The 18,006-nt window shown below is 37.4% G+C and overlaps 1 protein-coding gene and 1 pseudogene across 2 annotated transcripts; one reads left to right on the top strand and one right to left on the bottom strand.

Annotated features, from left to right (window-relative positions):
* Window positions 1–655: 655 nt before the first annotated feature.
* LOC143553915 (serine/threonine-protein kinase BSK1-like) lies at window positions 656–7,808 on the top strand. The gene is made up of 9 exons (XM_077043801.1): window positions 656–967; window positions 3,160–3,295; window positions 3,454–3,587; window positions 4,494–4,599; window positions 5,414–5,499; window positions 5,567–5,755; window positions 5,901–6,065; window positions 6,153–6,266; window positions 7,351–7,808. Exons 1-9 carry the CDS (start codon window positions 680–682, stop codon window positions 7,591–7,593), a joined length of 1,461 nt encoding a protein of 486 aa, XP_076899916.1. The 5' UTR covers window positions 656–679; the 3' UTR covers window positions 7,594–7,808.
* A 4,756-nt stretch (window positions 7,809–12,564) lies between these two features.
* On the bottom strand, window positions 12,565–16,657 carry LOC143553914 (ATP-dependent zinc metalloprotease FTSH 1, chloroplastic-like; annotated as a pseudogene). The gene is made up of 6 exons (XR_013138916.1): window positions 16,635–16,657; window positions 14,823–15,958; window positions 14,224–14,470; window positions 13,452–13,635; window positions 13,188–13,359; window positions 12,565–12,906 (listed from the first exon to the last, which is right to left on the bottom strand). The product of XR_013138916.1 is annotated as an ATP-dependent zinc metalloprotease FTSH 1, chloroplastic-like (transcript).
* Window positions 16,658–18,006: the final 1,349 nt, after the last annotated feature.

The raw sequence follows: 18,006 nt of genomic DNA on the forward strand, positions 1-18,006 counted from the left end.
GGTTTATATAGAGGAAAAACTTTTTTTTTAATAAAATTAAAGAGCCCAACAGCTCTTTTCTTCATCCCAACGGCTCCTTCACGCATTCCCAAGCCACTTACGCCATTTTCCTCCCGCTACCGGCCTTGCGCCCGCCTTGGTTCCCGTGCTCGCGCCCCTCTCGCGCCTCGGTGGTGTGGTGCTCACGCCCCGGGGCGCGAGCGGATGGCCTCTCGCGCCCATGCTGAAGCCCCACACCCCTCAGCCTTACAATAACAAGGGTAATGATAGTTTTAATCAAATTCTCTTTGTCAACCATCAAATAATTTATACCATGTTAAAACCATCCAACCTTAAAAACATGTTAACATCACAAATAATATAATAATCTCTCCCCCAAATCTCAAGATTTTCTTCCTAAATTTGTCTTTAATCAAAATATCCATATTACAAAACCTCTCTCTAGTGGTTCCACACTTCCACTTTCATCCTCTTACCGCCTTTCAGATGCTCTCTCCACACGAGTGCATACATACATTCACACTCACACTTTTTACAAAATCTCTAATCTTTCTTATTATTCCTCCAAAACCCACTTCCCAAACCCAAAAAAATCCCATTTTTATTCAACCCCTTTAACACCCTTTTCTTGAAATGTCTGTTCTTGACTGAAAATAGCAAAAAGCAACCAATTGGCGAAATGGGTTGTTGCAATTCTTGTTTTTCTAAAGAACCCAGATCAGAAAACCCGCCGTCGAACGGAAAGGTGGCGGCTTTCGCCGGAGATAACGGCGGCGTGCCGGTGTTTTCAGAGTATTCGTTGGTGGACTTAAAGGGGGCGACTAATAACTTTAGTGCGGAGTTTATTGTGTCCGAAAGCGGCGAGAAGGCGCCGAATGTTGTGTACAAAGGGAGGCTGCAGAATCGGAGGTGGATTGCGGTCAAGAAGTTCTCGAAAATGGCGTGGCCCGATCCGAAACAGTTTGCGGTATGGGTTTGGGGATTTGGGGGTTAGGGTTTACTGTTGAGTGCCATTTTGTGGGTAGTTGAGCTTTTGGGTAATTGGGTTCATAATGTTTTAGGGTTTACTGTTGTACCGAGTTAACACAATTGATATGGGGACCGGTATTTTATCGGTATTTTTTCAATGGTACTGGTACCGGATAGAAGAATTTGGTACAATATATGGTATATGGTTTTACTTGTTTTTGGTGTCGGTATTTATTTATTTATTTTTTTGTACAGTATTGAGCTCATCACTAGTGCTGTGTGGGTATGTTTTGAGTGGCATTATGTGGTTGATTAGGTTTATTGTTGTACTGACTTAGGACCGGTACGGGTATTTAATTTTTTAATGTTTTTGGTATTGGTACCATTCTGTTTTGGTATTTTTATTGGTACGGGTAGAATTTGGTACAATATTCGGTATATGGTTTTACTCGTTTTTGGTATTTTTCTATTTTTCGGTACAATATTGATTTCATCCCTAGTGTTGTGTGGTCTGTTTGAATGGCATTATGCAGTTAGGTTTGCTAAATTGGTATTCTTGATTCGATGAATTGTGCATTTGGGTGATTGTGGTTTGTTATTATTTGAAGGTTTTAGGGTATACTGTTGTACTGGCTGAACACAATCGGTACCGGTAGTATTATTTTTTTTTTATGTATTTGGTATTGGTACCATTCTGTTGCGGTATTTTCAATGGTACCGTATCGAACAAAAAAATTCGGTAATTTTGGTAGAGTATTCTGTACAATATCGGTATATGGTTTTGCTCATTTTTGGTAACGGTATATTTCTATTTTTCGGTACGATATTGATCTCATGCTTTAGTGTTGTGTGGCTCTGTTTTGAATGCCATTATGTGGTTGATTAGGTTTGCTAAATTGGTATTCTTGATTTGATTAATTGTGCATTGGGATTGTTCATCATCATCATCATCATCATCATCATCATCATCATCATCGTACTCAGTATATCCCACCAATAGCAATGCTATGGTAGGGTCTGAGGAGGGTAAGATGTAGACAGCCTTACCTCTATCCCATAGGGATATAGAGACTGCTTCCGGTGAGACCCCCGGCTCGATAGTAGTTTTGCATCAAGCCTTGGACATAAGGCACATAGCACTCAATCATCGGGACACCGGCTGATTGGTGCATGTGCCCTTGTCTTTCGGCTATCAACGCCACCACATGATGCCTGATTAACCTTCCGCCACTTTTAACGTTATTTTCATGAGATTAGTAAAATAATGTCAAAATTAGTGCAATTTTACTTTTGCCCACCTGAGGGTTCACGCATATATACATTATATGCGCGCACCGCAAGCAGGGCGTTGCATTGGGATTGTTGTAGTTTGTTATTGAGGGGTTTTAGGGTTTTAATGTAGCGAGGTGTTTGGATTTGTTTTCTGAATGTTAGTATGCGATATAAGTTATCAAAGATAATATTTGGACAGGTTTTTACTGCTTCAACCGATAATAATCACTTTAGATGGTGTAGATTGGTCATTAAATAATGATTATTTAAAGAGTTTATGTATGAAATAAGGGTATTTTGTCATATTTTCAAACACTAAATATGATTGGGATAATCACTTTCAAAATGCATATTCACTCGCACTCTTAGTTTGCAACTTAAATTCATTACATTTTATGTAAAGAAAGAATTTTCATTCGATCTTTTATTTAAAAGCATGCTTGATTTTGGGTGGCTGTTTTATTTGTACTTAAAATTCTGTTATTAAAGTAGTGATTTTGAACAACCTGTGTTATTATAAATGCCCAAAAAACCATCTTAGCCAACATTATTTTTGTTAAAATCATTTTTTGTGCAAATTGTAGTATTATACTAAATATTGATTTGTAGCGTCACTTTCAAAACACATATCCAGTCGTCCCCTTAGCTTGCAACTCAAATTCATTACTTTGATTTACATTTTCTTGCTCTTTTTTGAAAATTTGTTTGATTTGGGAATTTTTGTTTTATGCGTAATGATTTATTGGTACTTGAATCTTTAGTTATTAAAGTTGTAAGATTACTATTTGTTCTTCATAGATCTAATATAAATTACTTCTTTTTGTGCAAAGTTTAGCATTGTTATCTGGTTTGAAAGTGGATAGCTTTTTTCATGATAATTAATAGAAAATGATGATTATTAATTTTTTGTTTTGTAAGGATGAAGCATGGGGAGTTGGAAAACTGAGGCATAAGAGGGTGGCGAATTTGATCGGTTATTGTTGTGACGGGGATGAAAGGCTACTTGTTGCAGAGTATATGCCTAATGATACTCTAGCCAAACATCTATTTCACTGTATGTCTTCATATTCTAATTTGTACAACTTTTAAAATCATCTTATTTAATGATTTTAGAATATTATTATTGTGCTAGTAATAGTTTTGAAATAATCATTAACAATTGATTATTGTGTATCTTATTTAAAATGGATACCTTTGTGATATAATTCACAGGGGAGAATCAAACAATCGAATGGGCAATGCGTTTACGAGTTGCTTTATGTATTGCTGAAGCATTGGATTACTGCAGTACCGAAGGGCGTCCATTATATCATGATCTGAATGCATATAGAGTTCTCTTTGATGAGGTGCTGTAATTTTTCCTATTTGTATATTATTAATATGTTCTGTATTGAACAAGGTTTAAAAAGGCGGAAATGAGCCTCGAGGCGTTTTCTGTTAAGACTCTCGACGCGTAAGCCTTGAGGCGGACCGAGGCGTAAGCCTCGAAACATAATTAAAAAAAAATAAAAAGTATATATATATAATCTATAAATCACACTTTTTAACGTTAAAAAATTAAAAATGTATATATAATCTATATAAATAATGTTAGTTTTATAATTTTTATGTAAAAGTTTATAAGTTTATGGATCGAATATAAACTAGTGAAGATAAACTGGTTAAATGTTAAGGTACACAAACTAATTTTACACTTTTTATGTAAAAATTTACAACTTTTAGGGACTAAATGTAAACTTGTTTTAGATAACAGGTTAAATATTAAAAAACCGATACTTTGTTAAACCTAAGAGGCTAAAACGCTTTTTCACGCAGCTTCTACTTCCTGCAGCCGCTCTTCTTAATTTTTCCGGTAGGTTTTCGGCATGCTTCTAGCGCCGGCATAAGCCGTCGGAAGTTGAGAAGTGCCTTGTGGCTTCCTTAATACCATATTCAACCAAAAAAAAGTCCAAAAAACAAAAAAAATGGCATATTTTACAACTTCTAGTGAGGCTTAAGCCTCGACGCCTCACCGCCTTGGACCGCCTCGAACCGCCTCGCAAAGGTCGAGGCTTAGGTTTCATTATACCCTTATGAGGCTAAGCCTCTAAGGCGTTTTTCCACCGAGGCTGCCGAGGCGTAAGCCTCGAGGCGCGCCTCGGAACGCCTTTTTACACCATGGTATTGAAATATAATATCTTTGACTACCTGACACGAGTACCCTTTTGGTGTTGATAAAAATAATTTGATAAGTTGATTGGAATGTGTGACAGAATGGTGATCCACGGCTTTCATGTTTTGGTTTGATGAAAAACAGTCGAGATGGAAAAAGCTACAGCACGAATCTTGCGTACACTCCTCCTGAGTATCTAAGAAACGGTACATTGTTTCAAACGTACATTTATATGAATTTTATAATTAATTTTGTTGCAGCAGTTTTTTACCGCGTCTACAAGTATAAAACTTTTTTGAAGATTATTTTGACCCTGATCAGAAAATTATAGATCAATTTTTATAACCTTTGGAGTGAATTTTTGACATGGGTTTTGGTTTAGTACTTGAACCATTTTAGCTAAACAGGTTGTTTTCCTGTCAACTCGCTTGGCTCATGGGTTTACCCGTTTAACGATTTGTTATTTTAAATGCGTTTTATACTATAGATTAAATTGGTTGGATATTTTATGCCAGCATTTAAAACTGAAAAGCGAAATTGATTATGTACATTTGTATTTTTTGTTGTAAAGTTGTGATTTTATAGTACTAATTTGTGAAAAATAAAAAAAAAATTCTGGTTAAATGGGTCGTGTTTGTGTCAATCGCAAACATTTGTGTCATGTTCGTGTTCATATGTCTAGCATGATTTCCGTATTCGTTTTGAGTTGGAACCGCCAACTTGCGAACACGACTCGTTTAGCACTCCTACATTTTTTTGGAGTTCATAAATGATTGATTTTTATTATGTATAATCTCCAAAGTCCAAAACTATCATCAAAATAGTTATCCGTTTTTTCTAAATAAAGCAATCTAGTTGGCTGTAAAAACTTTTGACTTCTTTTCACCATACAACATATTTCTATCTACCTAAATTTATTTATTTTACCAGTAAATATTATCCATGTGAGTTAAAATATCATCCAAATTTGATAATTATAAGCATTGTCACCTAATATTTATGTTTTGTTTTCTTAAATAGGGAGGGTTACTCCCGAAAGTGTTAGTTTTAGCTTCGGGACCGTTTTTTTGGATCTTCTAAGTGGAAAACATATTCCTCCGAGTCACGTAAGCTGCATCAATGCATAAATAACTTTTAATACTTAATTATTTGGACATTTGATGTTTGTTGCAGGCACTTGAAATGATTCGTGGCAAAAACATTCTTTTATTGATGGATTCACATTTGGAGGGGAACTTTTCAACCGAAGAAGCAACCGTTGTTTTTGATCTTGCTTCACGTTGCTTGCAGTATGAACCAAGGGAACGACCTAATACTAAAGAACTTGTTGCAACACTCGCTCCGTTGCAGAACAAACCAGATGTCAGTAACTAGTTTCATTCTTGTTTTTGACTAATTGATTTTTATTGATGAAGCATAACAAGGGTGTAAACGATAATATACATTTGTTTTTTATTGATTTGATTTGATAAAGTCAATAGTAAATGTAAATAATATACATTTGTAGGTCCCGTCTTATCAAATGCTCGGGATCCCAAAACACGAAGAAGCACCATCCACACCGCCACATCCGCTTTCTCCAATGGGTGATGCATGTTCAAGGATGGATCTGACAGCCATTCATCAGATATTAGTCATGACACATTATAAAGATGATGAAGGCACTAATGAGGTTAATCCAGTTTAAACATTTGATTTAGTTAAATGTTTTTGTTTCATGATCCTGATGTATGTGTTTTGATGACGATGTTTTTTTTAGCTTTCGTTTCAAGAGTGGACCCAACAAATGAGGGATATGTTGGAGGCGAGGAAGCGTGGGGATCTAGCTTTTCGTGATAAAGATTTTAGAACTGCAGTTGATTGTTACTCTCAGGTACTTATTTTGTTTTAATAATTAAGGGTATTTTAGCCATTTCACGTCCACTTAACTAGAAAACCACCACAGGAACTATCTGAGTAATTAACATTTTTTTTAGTCTGCAAACTTCTTCCTTGATTTCATTTGTTATTGCTTCAGTGTTTAAAGAAGATACGACTGTACTAGTGTTTCATAACTAGTTTATTTATCACTAGTGTCAAAAAGATTTAGTGAATGGAGTGACAATCGTGACCCGTTTACTTTTAAATGGGCCTATTTGGGTTATATTTATACACAAACGGGTCAAATAATGTTTTTGTTCCTACAAATATACCCATTCGAAACACTTAAAGTTTTCATTTTTACCCATTTCATCTAAGACAATGACCATTATACCCTTCTCTTTTTCCTACACGTTAACATAATAACATAAATCCTTGTGCATAAGAGGAGGGGATTATGTCAAAATATGTAAATGGGTATGTTTGATATTATACTTGTTAGTTTGGTAATTATGTCAAGTTTTGAGGGGTATATATGAAAGGGTACATATGAAATTATCTTCCTTTTGGTTTTCTGAAAGAAAAAGTAGTACTCCCTCCGTCCCGGTCAAAGTGTCTTAGTTTGAAAAACACAAAGTTTAAGGTAGATTAAATTATTATTTTTTTTGCTCACCAAATGACAATAATGCCCTTAAAAATTGGGTCCATAAATATTGTTTATTATTGTTAGTTGTGTGTGTTTAAGGGTAAACTTGGAAATTGGCAAATAAATTTTCAAAGTGGACATTTGTAATGGGACAAATAAAAAAGGAAATATGGACACTTTTAATGGGATGGAGGGAGTGCCTTTTTAGTAATTTGTTATTTAGTTGAAACTTCATGTGGGTGGGTCGATTTGGGTTATGTTTAAACTCAAACGGGTCAATATTGCTCAAAACACTTCAAAAAATGTTTCATTTTCACCCATTTTATTAGTACAATGACCAATATACCTTTCTTAATTCTTGCACTTTAACCTCATAACACAAACCCTTACATACGAGAAATGTATTAATTTTTAAATATAAGCTGAAACTATCTTTGACTTTAATGTGCAGTTCATTGATGTTGGCACGATGATATCACCAACCGTGTATGCAAGACGCAGCCTCTGCCACCTAATGTGTGACCAACCCGATGCCGCCCTTCGTGACGCGATGCAGGCGCAGTGCGTGTACCCTGATTGGTCGACTGCATTTTACATGCAGGTTGTTGCGCTTGCCAAGCTGGACATGCAGAAAGACGCAGTTGATATGTTGAATGAAGCTGCGACTCTTGAAGACAAAAAACGCACCAAATGATTATATTATGTTATGTCCTCTTATGTTGTTGTAAGAAGCATGTCATGAGTATTATTATTGTGGTTAAGTAGTGGTGGTGGGAATGAATAACCTGTCTTCTTTTATTTATTTATTTTTAATTTTTGTTTTTTTTATCTGGATTGTGTGAGAAGGAAGTAAAACTTGTACATTGATTTATCAAACTTACGGTTATATAAATAGTATGAAATTCAGGGTGTGTGTGTGTGCACTGCAGAGTGATGTTCTCGGCCCGATTCCTGGCTTGTGAAGACGAGAATAATGGGATACAGCCGAACGTCCCCATCTACACAACTTGGTATTAGAGGTCTTTTTAGTAGATGTAGTTTAGGAGTCGCTAAAAATAAATAACAATTCAGTTGAATTGACCCGAAAAACCCATTCTTTGGTTTAGTCGGTCTTATCTTAGGCCACTCTCTTTCGTTAAATCTATAAAAATAAAAAATGAATATTTGTTCGTTTTTGGTTTGGTTTGAACATATTTGTTTATAACTTTTTAGAACAAATGAAGATTAACATAAATTATAAACATTGAAAACATGACACTTCAAAAGCTACCATGAAAGTAACTTTGCAAATAACTTATATAGCTATGTAGTAAAGTAGCTTAAGGAATACAAAATGTTAGAGTTGATCAAAAAAACCGGTTCCTGGACCCGAACCGGAACCGAACCGGTTCCTACCCGTTTTTGGTAGGAACCGGACCCTATCTGATTCAACCCGATGATCCGTGACCGGTTCTTGCGTTTCTGAGTGGGGGCGGGTAGGAACCGGAACCGGTTCCTAACCGGTTCCATCCGGAACCGGTTCTAGCCGTTGGATCGATTAAGCCGTTGGAAATCGTTTTTTTTGCCGTTTTTTGACCGTTGGGGTCAAAAATAGCCATTTTTTGGCTCCCCCAAGCACCCCACTACTAGTATAAATAGGTATTTGGTGTCATGGGTTCATCACAACACTCAAAACGCAAACCCGAACGCAAAAAAATACAAAAAAACGCTATTACAACGTTTTGAGTTCTCTAATCTCTTGTTTTCTCTTCTTCTATATTCATATTTGTTGTTATGGCTGCCTCACAATCATCGGTTGGTCAAGGTTCCAACGCCGAACCAAGTTTCGTTCGTATTGTACCTCATAATCGTAATCAAGAGATTTGGTGCAATTGGGATTTGGTTGAATTGAGTGACCATTCATTGAAGGCTCGGTGCAAGTTTTGTGGGGTTTATTTAAACCCACTTTCGAATTCAAATTTGAAGAAACACATCGAAAAACCGTATTGCAAGGCGTTGAAAAAGAACGTCGATTCGCAACAAACGCAAATGGATAGTGAAGGCGGAATATTTACATACCAAATTGATCGAGTTCAAGATCGTATGGCGAAGTTTGTGATTCAAGAAGCTTTGTCGTTTAGCCACTTCGACAACCCTCGCTTAACCGCCATGATTCGAGATACGCTTCAACCACAATACACTCACGTAAGTCGTCATACTCTTAAACGTTATTGTTTAAAATTGTGGAAGAAGGCCAAAGAGGTACTAATTGCATATTTTGAAAATATAAATACGGGAATAAACTTAACTAGTGATGTTTGGTTGGCTCCACATGGTCTACCCGAATCTTATCTTTGTGTCACCGCTCATTGGGTAGACCCGTCATCGTGGGAAATGATGAAACGCACCATTGCTTTCGAACTCTTTGAGTATCCACATACGGGAGATAATTTGTTTGAAATTTTAGATTATGTTATAAAAACTTATAAACTAGAAAATACAATATTTTCAATGGCATTTGATAACGCGTCGAATAATACATCGGCGGTTGATAAATTAAAATTAAAATATACGCCGATTTGCAATGGTGTATTTTTTCACTCAAGGTTTGTTGCACATATCATTAATTTAATCGTGCAAGACGGACTTGCTTCGGATGAGGTTACATCGGTTATAAACGATTTTAGACTAATGATACATGAAGTTTTTAAGAAAAGTAAAAAAGACAAATGGATTATAGAAAATTTTGTAAAGATACGGGAAGAAAAGCTTTGGGAGCTAATTGGGATGTACCTCATTGATGGAATTCCACTTGCATAATGTTTCAAAGTGCTTTGGAACAAAGAGAAACTTTACAAATGTTTCATTCTAGTCTTGCCGAGAATGATTTGGCAATCCCCTTTTCAAATGAGAAATGGGAAATTATCAATGACTTATCGACTTTTCTTGAAGTTTTTAAAACATCAACTACGAAACTATCGGGAACGTATTATCCGACAAGTCCCTTGGTTCTTTCGGAGTTATTTTTAATGGTTAACAATCTTAAAGAATTTGAAAATAAAAGTCCAATGTTTTCAAACATCATATTACCAATGAAGTTTAAATTAAAAAAATACTTTCTTGAATTGCCACCGGTTTTTACTTGCGCCGCCGCTTTAAACCCAATGTTAAATGTTACGGGGGTTGAATGTATGATAGACGAAATTTTTTCAGCCTTAGATATGCATGAAATTGACCCAAACTTTTCAACAGAGGCAAAAAATTATTTTAACTTGAATTTTAAATTTATGTATGACTTTTATTTAAATAAATATGGGTCAAACATACACATGCCTATGCCGGGGGGGTCTTCATCAAGTTCAAGTGCTACTAGAGTACGAGATCCCATGATTAGCCTTATGAACACCGTTCGCAACGTAACGGCTAAAAAACAAAGGGGTAACACCCCTTCAAGCGAACTAGGAAGGTATAGTGCAAATGATTACTCTACCGGTTTATCCGAAGAGGAATATGACACTTTTGATGTTTTGGCTTGGTGGAAGGTAAAGGAAACCGAGTTTCCGATTCTTGCCACCATGGCCCGTGATTTACTAACCGTCCAAGCTTCTACGGTAGCTTCGGAATCCGCTTTTTCTCTTAGTGGCAGGGTAATATCGGTGAGAAGAACAAGACTAAATTCGGAGTCGGTGGAGATGTGCATTTGCTTAAAGGATCACTTGGACTCAATCGATCGTATTCAACACGTAACCACTCTCGAAGATGAAACACCACTTGATGTTCGAGTGCACGACGAACAAGAAGGCATTTCTACAATTAATTCCGAGGAAGAAGTCGCCGCTCAATAATTACGACGAACAAGAAGGCTTTTCTAGAAATAATATGTCACAACTTTATATTTATAAGTTTAATGTTTTGTTAGTTTGTTTTTGAAGATTTTAAAACATGTAACCTTTTTTTTTTGAACTTCTTAAAGTAAATAAAATGAATTTTATGTTAATTGTTTTGTTTATTTTTCATGCTATACAAATACGAATCGTAGTTTAGAATCCAAATCGCAAATGAAAAACGAAAAAAAAAAAAAAAATTTTACACTGTAATCGGTTGGAACCGGTTACAGTGTAGGAACCGGTAAGAACCAGTTAGATAGGTTAGGGGTCCGAGGGTGGGAGAACCGGTTCGGTTCCATAACCGGTTCGAGCCTGGAACCGGTTTAAAAGGGGGTTTTGAATATAAGAACCGGTTAGGAACCGGTTCCGGTTCCTAGTCCCAAACCGTTTTGAACATCTCTACAAAAAGTTGTCATGTCTAACAAATCTTGAATTTGATGCAAGTAGTATCTAATAACTACAAGTATCGCCAGGAAAATTCTGAACTTAGTAAACGCGTCACTCTTAAGGTTAAAAATAAAGTACCATACTAAAGAAAGATGAAGTATAGCAAATCTATTAGCATATAATTTGTAATAATGAGAAAAGCATTAGTTATGTATAGGGATGGCAATGGGTCGGGTTTAGGTATTCTCAACCCCATACCCGGTTATGAAAGTCCATCCCAAACCCGTCGGGTTTTAATCGGGTAATTACCCATCGGGTTTCGGGTTTCTTATCGGGTTTTGATAAAATACCCGTCGGGTATACCCGGCTCAAAACCTGCTAGGTTTCTACCGGATTTTGACAAAATATAACTAATCGATTACAAAGATGGTTACCATAAAGATAAAATGTCACAAATAATTGACATAAACAAGTTTCGACAAATAATATATTTGGAATATAGTGTATATATATATAATATAATAAGCTATATCGGGTACATTGGGTATATAATCGGGTAAATGTGTTTATGTTATCGGGTAATCGGGTATATTAGAAATCCCAAACCCGTCCCAAACCCGTGAAAAATTTCAAAACTAATCCCAAACCTTAATGGTTCGGGTATTACCCGTCCCATTTAAGTCGGGTTTCGGGTTTTCCCTTCGGGTTCGGGTTTCATTGCCATCCCTAGTTATGTACAATGTTTAAAGGGATTCAAGACCCAACAAAAGAACTAATTTTGTAAAAACTTTATATTTTGCAATGATGTGAGATAACAAGCAACTATAACTTAAAACTTAAGATTATGTATGATTTGTGGGGATCATGAGGAAATAGGTGTTCCCATCTTAGACTATGTGTTGTGATTTAGTTAATTAAAGCGTCACGTCACGGCCACGTAGTATGGGCTTTAACTAACCAACTCTTTAACAAGGGTGTTGTGGTTTTAGTTACAAAAAAATAATGATCGACTGAAATTATGGTGGACCCATCTCTTTTAGCCTCTTAAGCCCAGTTGGCGAGAGGAGAAGATGGACATGCATTTGCATAGCATTGTGGTAATATAAGCAATTTGTCGTAAAATGTGTTGGTGTATCTGGACGACGCGTGTTGACAACTTATTTTACATTTGAGCTACCATTACATTAAGTTATTTATAGGCACAAAATAGATAAAAAAATTTAATCTCTAAGATAGAGTTAATGGTGTAGTTTAATTTTGAATGATTCATTGTATATTTGTATGGTTTGTTGGTTCATATGTATTTTGAGTTTGTAGCAACTTGCTAATGCTTGCTTTTTTTTTCATTTTTTTTAAATATAACCACCATTAAAAAATGATATAACTTGAAAACAACAAGTGGAAATGCTACAAAATGAAAAAAAAAGAGTTAATTTTACAATTTTCAAAATATTTAGAGTGAGTATATACTTTGATAACTATAATCAAGTTTGTGCAAACACTAGATAACACACATAAAAAAGTGTTTGAATCTAGGCAATGTAGAGTTCAGCTTTGCCATCAATGAAAAGGCTCATGAACTCTTCACCATCAACCGTTTCTTTCTCGATAAGGAGCTGAGACAACTTGTGCAAGATGTCGATATGTGTTGTGATTATAGTCGTCGCCCTCTCATATGCCCGTTCAACAAGTTCCCTCACTTCCGCATCTACAATATCTGCAGTTGCCATTGAATAATCTTTCTGGGATGACATCTGCAAAATCATTTCCATTTTAGAAACAAAAATATTTACAATCCCGACCTATTTGGTTATGTTTTATCTCAAACGGTTCAAATAAAAAGCGAAAACTTCACACAATATTAATCAAAGATTCATATGTCTCATTTGTGTCAAAATTACATAGAATTTAAAGAACCTAACGAAAGTTAAGTGACTTTAGAAAAATAAAAACAAAACGGAGTGATTTTATGAGAAAATTAAAAAACCTGGTTACTATTGTGAAAAGTTACCAAAATAAAAATAAAAACCAGTACCTGTTGTCCCAAGAATGGGTTACCGCCACCACCGCCTATTGCCACCTGGCCGATCTTTTTGCTGAACCCGAATCTCTCAACCATTTGCCTTGCCACACGCGATACTTGCATGAAATCGTTTGATGCTCCGGTTGTAACATTTTCTTTTCCAAAAATAACCTCCTCAGCGACCCTGTGATGTAAACGCAGTATTGAATGGGTTACTTTTTAAGATTAAAAAAAGTGAATGAAAAGACGGTTTTTCCCCTGGAATGAGTGTTATACCTTCCACCAAGAGCGACTGCCATTTGGTTTTCAAGGTAGCTTCTGCTGTATAAACCAGACTCGAGCCTTTCTTCACTAGGGGCAAAAAAGGTAAGACCACCTGCTTGACCACGAGGAATGATTGATATCTTTGCTACCGGGTCATACTCTGGCATCAAGGCACCAACTAGTGCATGACCACCCTCTGCAAAATCAATATGCGAATTCAGTAATAGTAAAATGACTAAAATACCCTTGTTCATCGAAAAAAAATATCAATAGTTACAACAATGACATCAGGAGCTAGACAGCTTCAAAAATTTCCATATAAATGATTAATGAAAAAATGCAGACTACTATGATATGCAAACTTACAACTATGTTCCCTATAAAATGACTAAAATACCCTTGTGCATCAGAACGATAACATCATTAGTTACAGTGATAACATCAGGCGATAGCTTCAACATTTTCCATATAATGAAAAATTGCAGATTACCATGATACGCGATAGGCTACAATCTACATGGCCTATAACATTTAGAAAAATGTTCTAAATTACCCTTTTCATGCATTAAAATCACAAGATCAAACGTTGAAGTGACGGACAACTAATGAATGGATAACTTTATCATTAAACGTTTTCAAAGCAAACAATGCCATTTCTCGTGGTGATTGACGAACACAATTCACAAAGTGTAAAAGGTATATCATGTTTGGTTGCCATTGTATGTAAAATGTCTAAAATACCATTCTTATAGAAAAGTGGAAAGAAGAGTATATGTTTGGTTACCATGATATGCAACAAGCTTCTTTTTCTCTTCAGAGACGACCGCGTTTTTCTTCTCTGGACCCGCAATGATTCTCTCAAGAGCATCTGCTATCTCATCTTTGCTTATTTCCTTAAGTTCACGTCTAGCAGCAAGAATGGCGGCTTCATTCATCAGATTCTGCAAATCAGCTCCGGTGAATCCCGGGGTCCGCCTAGCAATCTTATCAAAATCCACATCTTTTGCAAGTGCCTTTCCCCTTGAGTGCACCTGTCACACATAACAAAGTTATATTACATCTCCTAAAGATGTTAAACTTTGAGGTTTGATATGCGTAAATTCACATTAATCCTTGAAAGATAACAAGAACCGGAATCTTTGAACCAAAATCAGTGGCATTACCATCTAAGAACTAATGGCACATAAGTGATTAGTTATTTACAAACCGAACCAGAGTAAATTAGCCGATTTCGAGCTAGTATTTTCAATAAAACTGTGAGATTTTGAACAGCCCTAAACTCATCTATGATTCGTTTTTCATGTTCAACTAATTCAAGTAAGTCGTGCAATCACAACAAAAGCAAATAATAAACTAAAGTTAACCAACAAAAGATGGACAAACCTGAAGAATCTTGACTCTAACAGCAACATCCGGGCGGTCAACCGTCACCTGCCGATCAAACCTTCCCGGTCTCAACAATGCCGAATCAAGCACATCAGGCCGGTTAGTTGCAGCCAAAACAATAACACCCGAATTCCCCGAAAACCCATCCATTTCCGTCAACAACTGGTTAATCGTCTGCTCCCGTTCATCATTCCCACCTCCTAAACCCGCCCCTCTCTGCCTACCAACCGCATCTATCTCATCAATAAACACAATACAAGGCGCCTTCGACTTAGCCTTCTCGAACAAATCCCTAACCCTAGACGCACCCACACCCACAAATAGTTCCACAAACTCAGAAGCCGCACACGAGAAAACGGCACCCCGGCCTCACCCGCCACAGCCCGGGCCAAAAGCGTCTTCCCGGTTCCAGGCGGGCCCACTAACAAACACCCTTTCGGAATCTTAGCTCCCAAAGCAGTATACTTATCCGGATTCTTCAAAAAATCCACAACCTCCTGCAACTCCAGCTTCGCCTGATCCGCCCCAGCCACGTCAGCAAACGACACCCCCGTTTCAGGAACTTCCTGAAACTTGGACTTCGACCGTCCGAAATCCCACCGGGCCCACCCGGCCCGCCCTGCGACCGTCTAAACAAGAAAAACAAACCACCAAATGCCAACAAAGGAAACAACAAATTCCCAATAAACCCAAGCAGCCCGTTGGTGGCCTAGCCTTCCGACACCGAAATATCCACCCCGTTCATCGCCAATATATCGATAAGGTCCGGGTCATTGGGTACCACCACGGAGGCTCTCCGGCCGGCCGTGGCGGTTAACTGCAACACCCCACCGTCTTTACTAAACCTAACCCTCTCAACCTTACCCTTTTTGACCGCATTCAAGAACTCGCTGTAGCGCCATTGGCTACCCTCAGGAAGGTCAGTACTTGAGGGTTATGGTGCAGTGAGAACGTTGGATTGTGCAAAAGGTGATGAATTGGTTGATGGGTTTTGTTTAACAAGCTCAGCCTGAAGTGGGTTTTGAGTGGGAGGTGGTAACTGTGAGTCAGTGTCAACTAAGGCCTGAATCGGTGTTCCGATTGTGGAGGATAATAATATAGCGGCGGCTAGAGTGGCGTTTGATTGGAGAACTCTTAAAACGAACCAAATTGTAGAACTCTTAAAACGAACTAAACCAAATCATTAGTAATGGCTTGTTTCCGGTTTAATCCTTTGGGGTTTTTATACAAATTGTGCAATATAAGGTATGATATATTATTTATAGTAAAGTTGTCAATAATTTGCACATATCAAACATGTTTAAACACAATTTGTCTGCGGTCTAAGTTTAAAAACAAGCTATTTAAAACACATATCAAAATAACAAGAAGTTAACGGTTTGGTTTCGGTATAATCATAGACCAAATCGTTCACTACGGTTTGAAGTTTTTGAAACCGGTCGACCCAAAACTTAAAAAAATAAATCAACAATGAAACCGAACCGTGGCCGGTTTCATGGTTTCGAACCAAACAATGAACACCCCTAATAATTATACTAAAACACACTATATTTCTATCTTCTCTACTTAAAATCACTTTTAAAAAACATTAAAAAAATTACAGAAAGTCAACAACGTTTCTCCAAATTTACTTATAAACAAAAGTTTTCATATCTCTCCCACTCACAATCACTTACAACTGCTTTATATAATAGAGAGAACTCATTCACAATAATATGAAGTATTGACGGTGCTGACATTAAATCGTAAACATAATTTCTTAAGTAATAACATAAATTTTTTTTAAAAATGTTGACGTGGCACAACCACATTCGACCACGTAATTCAGTCATGTCCTTTATCTCTCTCTTCTACTCACTCACTAACGCACTTAAACTCTTCTCTCTCCTCTCTCTCCATTCTCCTATCTTTTTCTTAAAAGAAAACATATCAAAATTACGAAACACTTTTATTTATCTCTCCTTCATCTGGACTCTCTCTCTCTCTCTCTCTCTTCAATTAGGACATAATACGGTTAATCAATCTCTCCATTGAAAATGCTTTTAGGTAATTGATAATTATAGAGGTAGGGTACCAAAAAGACCCAAATACCCTTAAGTACCACCCGCGGGTCATTAACGAACCTCTCATGTATCACCCGCGGGACATTCGGATCACCCGTATATCCTGGGAAAGGAAGAACATCCTCGTAACACGTGCGGAAGCATCCTGGCACCGTCAGAGGTCATCCGCAGGACAGGACATCTGTCCGCCAAAATGATCAGAAGGCAATGCCAACGGGACAGCTGTCAACAACTAACTACACTCTAGAAAAACGTCCACGAGTATTGCTTGAGGAGTATGTGACTTGCCCACCAATGGAAGAAGGACACCTGGCCAGTTTGTTATAACCGTGCACATGGCTAGGGTGCAATTCGTCCTATCATTAGGTGACGCGTGTCTAGGTTGTTATACCCATGCACATGGGACGTATAGCTCAACCTATCATAAGAGGACACGCGTCCAGGCAGTTATCAAGATCTTCTATAAGAGGACAGCTGGTCCAGTCACCTTCCTACATCCTTCGGCTATAAATACCTTGTCAACCTGCATGAGATATTCATTCACTCACTGGTATTCTAACTCACATATACTCTGACTACTCTTAGTCTGTTTACTTCAGTACTTCTCTCTTTACGAACGTTACTGATTCTCACGCCGGAGGGTGGTTACAGGAAGACCCCCCCCCCCCCCCCCGCTTGTCCTTCCTGTAACGAGACTCGCGGTATTTGTTTTGCAGGTTCCAGTCATTGGACTTTGGGAAGTTGTGCTCATACTGTGATAGTAGTTATCATATTTTACCTTGTGGACTCATTGGATCTAGGACCCATAATTGGGGATAGGATCCGTGTTTCTTCATTGGCGCAATCCGTTTTGGTGTTAGAACTGCACAATTTTTTCTTCGTTGGTTTTTCGGTTTGTTTAAAGTATGAGTAAACTTCCTGAGGGGCCGACGGGAACTCCTGTACAAACACCACGTGTCGATAATATTGAAATACCTAAAGGTTTTGCTTCCAGTATTTTTGCACGTGGCTTAGCTTCGGGTTCACGTGCCACCGGTGCAACGCTGGAAGGTCGTACCCTTGAGCGTGTTGTTGCACCATTCGGACCAACTCCCACCGATTTGGGACGTGTTACGGCT

The sequence above is a fragment of the Bidens hawaiensis genome, unplaced genomic scaffold, assembly GCF_021521415.1.
Source record: "Bidens hawaiensis isolate Kalapana, Puna unplaced genomic scaffold, B.hawaiensis_p1.1 tig00017448_1, whole genome shotgun sequence".
Classification (NCBI taxonomy): Eukaryota; Viridiplantae; Streptophyta; class Magnoliopsida; order Asterales; family Asteraceae; genus Bidens; species Bidens hawaiensis.